The following is a 12263-nucleotide window of genomic DNA, read 5'->3' on the forward strand; positions in this document are numbered from 1 at the left end:
CAAGCTTAGTTTCAAATATACATATATATATATTAATATATACACATATAAATATAGCACACAGGTACTCATGGAATAGATGTGTCTAGTACTGTGCTATATATATATATATATATACCATGGGTTTCAGTGGTCAATATTAGAATGGCTACTGGGCTGAAGGAACTCCCAACTAGTAGAGAAGGGGGAATATGTTTATAAATAGTTATTTCAGAAGAATTTCTGGTTGGTGGGGAAGACCTTATACAAGAGATGATATTTGTTTGGACCTTAAGTAAAACCATATGTTTCTATTATCTTTCCTTGATTCTTATCTGTGTTTTTTCCCCTCAAAAATGAATTAAGTGGCCTCTAGGAACAGGTGTCCTGAAATGAAACTGTTTGAATTAAATCCACAGCCTGGAACTATAGTGGCAGGCAAATTTGTTTTACTTGCATGGATAGGACTTGACCAAGGTGAAAAATTTGAATCCCGACTTGTGACAGACTGGTTTGACCTTGAAGGATCTTTGGAGTTGGGCTGATCCTGGGGACCATGATAGGCCTAGAAGGATGATGGTCCAATGAAATTAAAAATCCAATGAAAAGATTGAACTGGTTGCTTGGTTGAAATTGCAGTTATAGTAGCTGAGTGAGGGGGAGGGGATGAAGAGATAGATATGTGACAACAAGGACAAACACAAAGAAGGAATATCGGTTGGGGCTGCCCTACTCCTGAGGTCACTTGGCAAATTGTTTGGCAACATGTCGGTAACTCATTATTTCTGTAGTCTTTAATGGTGGGGGTATGGGAGAACAGTGTAGAAGTGGCTCATGCCATTAAAAACTATGTTCTATAGCTTAAGGTCATAAGATGTCCCCAGCATGTTCTATAAAGATGGTTTAGATCTTATCAAGGTCAATCACATGTCAGCATCTCAACATTCTATTCTGTCATGATATTAAACTATAATAGTTTCCATTCAGTGGGTGCCATGATGCTAAATTGTTTCCCATAACTTGGTTTGAATGTTATTATTGGTTCTATTTTGTAGAGTCAAGCTCAAGTGATTCATAAATGAAAAATATTAAGTCTAAGTGTTCAGTGTATAAACTGTTAAGTGACTGGGAAGAGCTTGCTTCAGATCCAGATAGGCCTTAGTGCTACTGCTTACCAGCTGTGCTTCAGTTTGCTCATCTGTAAAAGGGGAATAATACCTACTTCATTGCAGTGTTATGCAGGCTAAATAGGACAGTGTGTATAACAAGCCCTGCAGGTATATTATGGCTTTCAGTCAAGCGACCCTCTTATTTTTACTGCCTGTATTTGCCCTGAAGGTTAAAAAACAAAAGATATGGGAATATAAACTGCATTGTAAGTACACAAAATTTTATGTTGTATGAGGCATTTTAAATATTTTAAAAGAAATAACTAGAATAATTAAAAACTGGATAGGGTAGGTGAATTGCCTCACTTAGATATCACACAAAAGAATATTAAATAAGGTTACTTTCTGGAGTTTAATAGTGAAATGATGTATAGAGTTTATGCCTGTCATGCTTGTTATTGCTGTTATTATTGCTGAAAGACAATGTACCTAGGCAGTCAGGGTAGGTGTAACTAAAAGGAGAGAAATATGTTGTCTATGAGCGAAAGGTGGTAGGAAGCTTGTTTTGTGCCCGTTACCTTAAAGAACCAGTAAGAGCTGCTGCAGAGGCCTGGGGTGGGGCTATGTACAATGATTGGACACATGGCTCTGAGCCTTATGACGATGAGCAACATTTTCCTTTTTAGTGATATGCCTTCAAGCAGTCACATGTTGGAACTCTAAAAAAATGCATACGAGAAGCTAAAACCAATGCTGTTTCCTCTCTCATGAAAAGTCTTTTTTTTTTTTAAATGAAAAGCAAAAAAAATAAAATAAAGCTGACCCTTGACCACATCCCTTTGCTTTTTTGACAAGTTCTCAAAAAATGATTTATGGTTTTAGAATCTGGAGTTTGATTTTGGAGAAAATAGAAAGTATGCCTTTTCATGTTTATATAACCATACAGATTAGAAATTCTTAAAGCAGCATACCAAAACATTTAGAAATGTATTCTCAAAGTATAATGGGAAAGCTCAATTGACTTGATCTCTATTTGCTGTGATAATATGCATCTGAAACCATATGCTATTTGGTTGTTCATTTAAATACCAGCTTTAAAATGGATTATCTTGAAAATTTTAGTTATATAAATATCTGTATATAGAGAAAATGCTTTAGACATGCATAAAATAATCTTTTGTTATTTGTGTTACTGGAGATTGAACTATATCCCCAGCCTCTTTTATTTATTTTTTTATTTTGAGACAAGGTCTTGCTGAATTGTCCATGCTCGCCTAGAACATGTGATCCTCCTGCTCAGCCTTTTGAGTAGGCAAACTAATTTTAAATCCATGTATCCTATCAGGTTTAAATTTCTCCAGAATGCTCTGTCCCATTCGAATATCATAGGCGGCAATCACAGAAAGGGATGTGTATTTGCCCATGTTCAGAGGTGTGAGGTGTTTTTGTTGAGAGATTGTGAATGGGAATCACATACTATACAACCCTTTTTTATATTTTATTTTTGAGACAAGGTCTTGCTAAGTTACTCAGGGCCTTGTTAAGTTTTAAGCAAACTTTCAACTTGTTTTCCATCTTTAAAAATAAATGTTTAACATAGAGATTTCTGAATTCTCTTGAGAAAGCAAAGATTGGACCCTGCTGGGCACACTTTTCTACATGACATTTAGCTGTAACAGACTAGAGAGCCTCCCCACTTTTGGATGCTCTCAAGTACATCACAGTTCTCACCATTTCCTATTGTTTCTCACCATATAGGAAAGCATGTCAATTGCTTGAATTAAATCCTGCCTACATAACATTTACATTATTTCCCTAACACATGGTAGGCATTCGGGTTTGTCTTTGTTTAGTTTCAGGTTTAGAGTTTCAGCCTTGAATCTGATTGTTGTATTATCCCCCTATGGTTCTGCAAATTCCTGTTGATCAAGAGTATGGTTCAACAATCAGGTGAACCCGGGTTTAATGCTGCCTCTTACAAGCTAGGGGGTCTCAAAAAATTTCTTTTTTTTTATTTTTAATACTGGAGATTGAACCCAGTGGTGCCCAACCACTGATCCACATCACCAGCCTTTTTTTGTTTGTTTTTGGGACAAGGTCTCCCTGAGTTGCTTAGGGTCTCACTAAGTTGCTGAGGCTGGCTTTGAACTCGTGATCCTCCCATCTCAGCCTCCTGAGTTGCTGGAATTACAGCCGTGAATCACCATGCGCAGCCTGGAAAAATTTCTTACCTCACAAAACCTCAGTGTATTGGTTTCCTATTGTTGCTGTAACAGATTGCTACAGACTTGGCGACCTGAAAAAAAAGTTTATTGTTATGGTTCTGGAAGTCAGAAGTCCAAGGTTAGTATTGTGGGCTAAAACCAGGAAGACAACTGGGCTGTGTTCCTTCTAGTGGTTCTAGAGGAGAGTCCATATCCATGAGTTTTTCAGCTTCTAAAGACTCCACATTCCCTGGCTTGTGGCCCTTCAATCACTCTGACCTCTGCTTTTGTCACTGCATCTCCTTTTCTGATTCTCCTGCCTCCTTCTCATTATTTTTCTTTTTCTGTGGTATTGGGATGAAATCCATGGTCTTGAACTTGCTAGGCAAGTGCTCTATCACTGAACCACATTCTTAGCCCCCCTTTTGCTAATAAAGATCCTTTTGATTACAATGGTCCCACCCTGATAAATCAGAATAATCTTTCCATGAACCTACTATTTACAAACACTTGGTACAGTGTTGTAATAATGTTCATTATGAGCACAATTCTTGGAATAAGCATTTAATAAATAGTGACACTGCCTTGTGCTGCTATCCAATCTCCTTTCCCTACTTTAAGGCTTTGAAAGTACTGAATGAAGAGCAAGAGTGAGAGTGAGAGTGAGAGTGAGAGAGAGCAAGAGTGAGATTGTGTGTATTTATTTTCAGGATGTGTGTGTGTGAGAGAGAGAGGGACAGACAGACAGACAGACAGACACACACACAGAGAGAGAGAGAGAGAGAGAGAGAGAGAAGCTATGAAAGATAGTTATATATGTACTGTTGTAGATTCACTTTTATTATGACAGTTTGGCAAATACCTGTTAAAGTCTGAGATTAGCTAATGGGAGTGAGATTGAAAAATCAAGTATATCTATTCATATATGGGCAGGAAGGCTAGAAACTGTAACTGGTTAATCAAATGAATTGTATGCCACTCAGTTATTTAGTACATGTATAGCTATTGCCCCCAAATAGCTATTAAATTTAAGAGTAGCTATCTAGTTAGCAGAATATTTGGGAAGAGAATTCTTAAATAATCCTAAAATAAAAAGCATTGTCAATTTAATTATACAGGCAATAAATGAGGTTTTAATCCTTTGGTGGTGTATTTTCTTTAAAAATGCAAATTTTGTCTACTTTTTTATGACAAGTAAATCAGAAAACATTTTGAATGAGTTAAGGAAAGAGAATGTATAATAAAAATAATAAGAAGGTTTTACTGAAGAATGATCTAATTAGAATGTAGAATTATCTTTAGAAGCAATTTATGTAGCTGTCAGTGTTGGGGATAAGCCACTTTATCAAACAGAGCAATAACTAATTTAATAAACATCCACCACAAAATCCTTAAATTATGAGCAGTGAAAAACTCCGTATCCCTTCCTAAAATCACTTCTGATTCTATGGACAGTGATTTTGCTTCTATTTTCTTTATGCTATTTTGCCTGCTGTGTGACCAGTTGTACCTGGACCTGAGTGCTGGGACAGTTTTGCTTTCCTAGGAATGGCAGGGTAGAGACCAGGGCCTTACCTCAGGCAGAGAATTGCCGCATGGTCTTCTCTCTTCCCATAGTATCCTCTCACTCGCTCCTGCCCACATACAATTTTGGACATGGGTAAGTATCAATTCTAGGGATTTGCTTCCAGAGAATTTCTAAACCACAATACCAGAGAATATGAACTTAAGGCAAGTGAAAGAGAAAAAGAAAATGAAACTGGATCAACCTAGAATCCCTGAAAGCAAATAAAAGTAATTTTGCTTTAAATCTTGGTAAAGGTAGGGCACTTTAAATTTTGTTTAAAAGTGAAAAAAATTAAGCTGGTTCAAAGTAGATATTATAATGTACTGGTAATTTACGTAGGACAAGGACAAGGAAAGGTTTGACTTACCCAAAGTGAATGGACTAGAAATTGAATCAGTACTGCAGCTCTCAGAAGTCCTCATCAGGTTCTAAACAAGCCTTTATTTATATTTGTAAAATCTTCTGCCCAAGCTTGCTTGACATTAGGTCCAAGAATCCAAGGTAAATCAAACAACAACAGCAACAACTGTCTTATTAATGTTTTAGGGTTTGTGAAGTACCTTTGCAAATTCATTATTGTAATTCTTGCAATAACATAAAATATATACATAATTGAGGGTATGATATACGTTATCATTAGAGTGTTCTCTTATCGATATTTCTATATATGTTGATTTGAAATAAGACCTTTCCAGCAGCAGGGGTCATGGCTACCAGTAGCTCTGGAATGATGTCTTTAAAGTTTCCTTACCTTAGTGCTGTTTTTAAAAATCTTGGACAGGACTATGCTTCTGCTTACATCAGATTTTTATACTAACACACTACTAATCATTTTGTGTTGGAGGGGTGGGGTCATGGAGGAAAATAACAGTATTCATTTGGACTCAATGTTTAGAATAATAAGAGGAGGAGTGGTTTCTCAAAGGAAGAGGGGAATTGTAGGTTGAACAGTCATCCCAATTTGTGTGAATTTATGCTATTGTGTAAATTATTATGTGCTTGTGACTATTCAGTTCTCTTTCTCTCACTCTAGTTCTCATTGCTACCTAATTGTTTATGGTTTTTATTACCATCACAAATTGAGTTTTTAAAGTCCCCAGTTGTAGATAACATTTCTGGAAGAGTATATCTTATACTTTAGTGAAAATTATTATTTTCCTTTTTCTTTTTTAAAAATATTTTTTTGGGGGGCTGGGGATATAGCTCAGTTGGTAGAGTTCTTGCCTCACATGCACAGGGCTCTGGGTTCAATCCCCAGCACCACTACCAAAAATATTTTTTGTTGTTGTTGATGGACCTTTATTTTATTTATTTTTGTGTGGTGCTGAGAATCAAACCCAGTGTCTGACACATACTAGGCAAGTGCTCTACTACTGAGCCACAACCCAAGCTTTCCTTTTTATTTTTTTAATAACTTTATTTATTTTATTTATTTTTATGTGGTGCTGAGTATCAAAGCCAGTGCCTCACATGTGCTAGGCAAGTGCTCAACCCCAGCCCTCTTTTCTTTTTTAATAGACTATTTTGGAGAGTAGTTTTTAGGTTCACAACAAAATTGAGCAGGAAGTACAGAGAGTTCTCATAGAGTTCTTGTCCCCCCAGTATCTTTTTAACTTTTGTTTTATAGCTTTGTTCAATTGCTATTATTATAGCATGCCTGGAATATGAGTGCATTTGAAACATTTTTGATAGATTTTGCTTTATTATGCTTTAATCTTCCCTCTTGAGACTGATGACTCCTGACTACACTCTCGGCTTAGACCTTTCCCTCGCCACCCACTTACTCCTATATAACAGCTGTCTGATGGACGTCATCTGGATGTCCTGCAACCCTTCCAGCCCAGCATGCCTACAAAGGGGAATTAGAATCTTGCTTCCCTCCTTCAAACCTGCTTCTCGTGTTCTCTTCATCTCAGTGAGGGTGGTACCATTCACACCATTACTGAAGCCCCAGATTTTGAGATTGATTTGATTGAGTCCCTCCTTTCTCATCTAACACATCCAATATTTATGTCTTACTGATTGTACCTCCTAAATTCTTTTTTTTTGGTACTGGGGATTGAATTCAGGGGCCCTTGACCACTGAGCCACATCCCCAGCCCTATTTGGTATTTTATTTAGAGACAGGGTGTCACTGAGTTGCTTAGGGCCTCACTTTTGCTGAGGGTGGCTTTGAACTCACTATCCTCCTATCTCAGTCTCCTGAGCCACTGGGTTTACAGGCATGCACTACCATGCCCGGCTATACCTCCTAAATTCTACCCTCATTTCTGCCATTTTTGTTCTGGTTCAGAATCCCTGGCTTAGATTTTACTATACTAACCCTCCTAGTGCATCTGTCTGTGTCTATTCCTTTCCAAATCCACTTCTTTCCTAAAGCCAAAGTAATCTTTCTAAAATGCAAATCTGATGGGGTTGTGGATATAGATCACTGGTAGAGCACTTGCCTATGGCCCTGGGTTCTATTCCTAATACCATGATAAATTTAAAAATTTGCAAACCTGATTATGTTGTTCTGTTGCTTGAAACCTCTTAGAGATTCCCTTTACTCCTAGGAAAGACTCCAAGATCTTTCTTGATATGGTTCTTGGCTGCCTTTCCAACACTATCTTCCTGTATCTCCCAGCATCACTTTCCTCTAGCTTTTTTGACTGTGATCTCTTCAAGACTTGGGATAGTTTACCTATTAAGAGCACAGACCTAGGTACAATTTAAGATTTCACCAGCTATGGCAATTTATACTTAAATTCTCTGAGCCACATTTTGTTTGTAAAAGGGGGAGACTCCTTTATAGGATTATTGTGAAGAGGAATTATGACAAATACTTGGCATAAAGTAGGCATTTAATACCAGGTGATTTATTAATATTGGGTCATATTATTGTCATTTCTCCCTAATTTTTCCATATTTTATTTATTTATTTACTTATTTATTATTTGTTCTAATTATTTATACATGACAGTAGAATGTATTTTGACACATTGTACACATATGGAGTACAACTTCTCCTGCCTCTGTCTGAATGTGGTGCAGAGTCACACTGGTAGTGTAATCATACATGTATACAGGGTAATGTCCATCTCATTCTACCATTCTTCCCATCTTCTGTATTTTTAATTGGTGTATTATGTACATAATGATGGGATTTGTTGTTACATATTCAGAGGTGCAAATAATATAACAATATAAATTGCACAATATCATTCCCTAGTATTTTCCCTTTCCTTCCTCTCCCTGGTCCCTTTCCCTGACTCTATTGATCTCCCTTTGATTTTCATCAGTTTTTTGAGAAACTTTCATACTGTTTTCTATAATGGCTGTTGTAATATAATTCCCGTCAACAGGGTATAAGTGTTCCCCTTTCTCAAGTCATTATTATCATTATTATTATTGTCTATTAGATAATAGTCATTCTAGGTAGGGTAAAAATATCCCTTTCTTTTTTTTTAATATCCCTTTCTTTTACTTTTTCCTCTCTAGCTTCCACATATGAAAGAAAACATACAATCCTTGATCTTCTGAGTTTGGCTTATTTCTCTTAACGTGATGTTCTATGTTCCATTCATTTTCCTGAAAACTAACATACTTTCATTTTTCTTATGACTGAATAAAACTCCATTGTGATATATACCATATTTCTTTATCCATTCATCTGTTGAGTGAACCATGCTATTTCTATAGTTTGGCTATTTTGAATTGTGCTGCTATTAACATGGGTATGCATGTATTGCTATAGAATAATGATTGTAATTTTTGATGGGATATGCACCAAGGAATGGTATAGCTGGATCATATGGTGGTTCCATGCCTAGTATTTTGAGAAATCTTTTTACTGATTTCCATAGTGGTTGTACTAATTTACAGTTCTTCTGACAGTGTAAAAGTGTTCTTTTTTCTCTACATCCTCTCCAGCATTTATTATTGCTTGTATTCTTGATGACTCCTCTGAATAGACATGTCTTAAAAGAAGATATAAAAATGGCCAAAAGATAATTGAAAAAAATGTTCAATAAAATTAATCATCAGGGAAATGCATTCAAAACCACAATAAGGTATTGTCTTACTCTAGCTAGAATGACTATTATCTAAAAGACAATAATAACAAATGGTGGCAAAAGTGTGGAGAAAGGGAAACTCTTATACACTCTTGGTTTGATTAAGTTAGAACAGCCATTATAGAAAACAGTATGAAAGTTTCTCAAAAAACTGAAAACATGTGACTCAGCAATCCCACTTCTGGGTATATAGCCAAATGACTTGAAATGATTATATCAAAGAGATAATCTGTATGCCCCTGTTTATTACAGCACTAACAACAATAGCCAAAATGTGGAATCAGTCAAGGTGTCCATCAGTGGATGAATGGATATAGAAAATGTGGCATATATACACAGTAGAATATGATTCAGTCATAAAAAAGGTGAAATCCTATCATTTTTTGGCAGTGTAGATAAAACTGGAGGATATTATATTAAGTGAAGTAAGCCAAGGACAGAAAGATAAATATTATATGTTCTCATAGAGTATTATATGAAGACAATTCTGGAAATGAAAAAAGTTGATCACATAGGAGGGGAAGTAGTTTGATTCTTCATAACATACAGAAATGATAATATTAGATGGATCTGCTAATTACTGTGATTTGATCATTACACATTTTATATATGTATCAAATTATAATACTGTACCCCATAAATGAGTATGAATTTTCTGTCAGTTAAAAACAAAAAGTAAAATATAAAAACAAAACTAACTTAAAAATGAAGTGTTAGAGTATAATTCTTTGAAACTTGGGACCTATTTATCTAGTGTGAGAAAATTTCATACCAGGAACACTAAGGATCTGACCTAATAACCTTATAGTATTTTTATTTCTATTTTCATGTTTTTGGATTTTTATCAGCATCCATTTTTTTAAGAATTGGCCTTTTACTGACTTTTATTACTTTAAATTATATTCCTTCAATTACATATTTTCTGACATGTGCTCAGTCAAGTGCTTGGTTTTGCCAATTTTGTCTCATTCTTTTGTTCCTTCTTTCGACAGGCTTCTTTCCCTGGGAACTTGCACTTAGTTTTGGTTTTACGTCCTACCAGTTTTCTTCAACGAACTTTCACAGACATTGGATTTCGATTTAGTCAGGAGGATTTCATGCTCAAATTACCAGTAAGAATATATTATTTAAATGGTTTGTCCCTTTAATTCTCATGAAGATTTTGTCCCATGCTGTTTGTTTTTACATGTGCTTACATACAGCTTTTAAAATAAAAAAAAAATTCTTCGAAAAATGCAAATTTCAAATGGCCCCAAGTCTTCTGCTTCTACTGTTAAGAAATAGATCAAGCAATTTATAACAAAACCAATTTCTTTGAAGAATAAATGTTATATGTATGTGTTTATGTGTATATGTGTGTATGTGTGTGCATAATTAGGAACTTTTATTTTTAGTAAAAAAAGAGTATGTTTTATGTATTTGAACTCCCATGAACTCACATCCTGAGCTGGTTCAGAGTATCACGTTCTTTGTTTTGAAAAGATGTTTTTATATGTTTTTATTGTTAGGAATACAGTGTTCATAAATTTTGATACTTTTGGAAAGATCAGTCCCTCCTGATAAATTATAGCTTACAATATACTGTCCTTTTACTTTGTTGTGAGTGTAGTATTCTTTCACAAGCTGAGCCATTTACAATGAAAACTTTTAGATGAAAGAGAATTAGGTGTTTGGGTTTTTATGTAGGTTAATTTTGCTGTAGAGAAATGTTTTGTAAATAAAGACTTATTACCTAAATAAGGTAATGCAAACGTGTGGGGGTTCATGTACAAGAGAGAACTGTTAGAACCATTTATAGAAGATGAATTTCTGCTAAATGTATGCTAAAGTTCATTTTACAGTTTAATGGAGGGATGTCATGAAGGACAGTTAACAGTATCTTTTTTGCTTATTTATATAGGTTGTTATGCTGAGCTCAGTTAGTGATTTGCTGGCATACATTGATGACAAGCAATTAACCCCTGAGTTAGGCGGCACCTTGCAGTACTGCCACAGTGAATGGATCATCTTCAGAAATGTATGTTGCTTTTGCCCTTACCGTAGAGCCTATAGTTCATATTAGTCTTTGAATCTAGTTCTAGAATTTTTTCCTATTTGAGAAAAACAGATTTTTCAGGGCTCCTACTTTTCAAATACATTTAAAATTCAACATCTTGATTTTTCTTCCACAGGCAATATCTAGAAATGAAGAGTCACTAGGGATAGCAGTTGAAGGAGAGGTCTAGAGAATGAGGAAATCTTACTCTGCCAAACCCTGCCTGTGGTCATGTAGTAACTTGAAGAAACAAAGGGTTTGGGTTCAGATCCTGTCACTGCTGATTTTTAGCTGTATGACCTTGGACAATATACACAACCTCTCTTAATCCTAGTTTTCCAAGCTATAAAATGGGAATAATAATACCTTACCTCATAGGAGTCTTGGGGAGATTAAATAATATACCTAATGCAAAATGATTGGCTCAGTGCATAGCATATGACAAACCCTCAACAAGTCAAGTAATATTAATCTCATTATCCTAGGGATTTTCCTGAGGCAGTTACATTTGTAGCAGAGTCCTTCTGTTTTAGAAATTTTCGAATAAATGAAGGCTATGTGCTTCCCAGGTCGGAATCCATGTTAAATGTCTTAACTTCAAATTCCAGAGATATGGGAATTTTTCTGAAGAAAATAATGATGTTTCATTAAATCAGGGTTTCATTTTCCTCATCCTGCTTCTTTATCCAACAGTTCATTTAATAATTCATTCAACAATTCATTCATCCACATGAAGGTGTGTTGTCAAGATAATAATATCTATCCTTTAATAACCTACAAAACCAAACTAAAGGAGCCAGATACCTTGAGCTGCATGGTAGATAGATGGTTCATGTAACCTCTACATTTTTTCCATCTCTCTGTAAGAAATGGATTTTGTGAAAAAAAAAAAAAAAAAACAAATTAACAACACAACCTTATTTGCCATTTTAGGGCAATAGAGCCTTTGGTATGGCATTTCAGATCTTCAATAGTACTTGCAATGAATTATTGTGACAACTTGTCCTCCCGCTTTCCTAAGACCATTACCTTGTTTGGAATGCTAATGCTATTCATAAGTGTTTATAAACAAATATAAAGTGACTTTGCTGTTCTCATCTCTTTAACAGTAAACTTATGGCACTTTTACCCATTGCAGAGTTTGTAGAATAAGGAAAGCTCTGTGATTTTTAAGGACATAAAATGGATTATTCAGTACATGGCATCTTTTAAGAAATAATTTTTGGGGGTGGTGCTGGGGATTGAACTCAGGGCCTTGTGCATGCCAGACAAGTACTCTATCACTGAACTATATTCTTAGCTCCCCCCCCCCCC

At 35.5% G+C, this 12263-nt stretch overlaps 1 protein-coding gene across 1 annotated transcript in view; it reads left to right on the forward strand.

Annotated features, from left to right (window-relative positions):
• The window catches only part of Mcf2 (MCF.2 cell line derived transforming sequence), a 111492-nt gene that overhangs the window by 49726 nt on the left and 49503 nt on the right, over positions 1–12263 (forward strand). The window contains exons 5-6 of the mRNA XM_048797012.1: positions 9907–10026; positions 10815–10958. Of these exons, the coding sequence (XP_048652969.1) occupies positions 9907–10026; positions 10815–10958 (264 nt within the window). The remainder of the gene's footprint in view (positions 1–9906; positions 10027–10814; positions 10959–12263) is intronic.

Source organism: Marmota marmota, unplaced genomic scaffold (genome assembly GCF_001458135.2).
Source record: "Marmota marmota marmota unplaced genomic scaffold, marMar, whole genome shotgun sequence".
In the NCBI taxonomy this organism is placed as follows: Eukaryota; Metazoa; Chordata; class Mammalia; order Rodentia; family Sciuridae; genus Marmota; species Marmota marmota.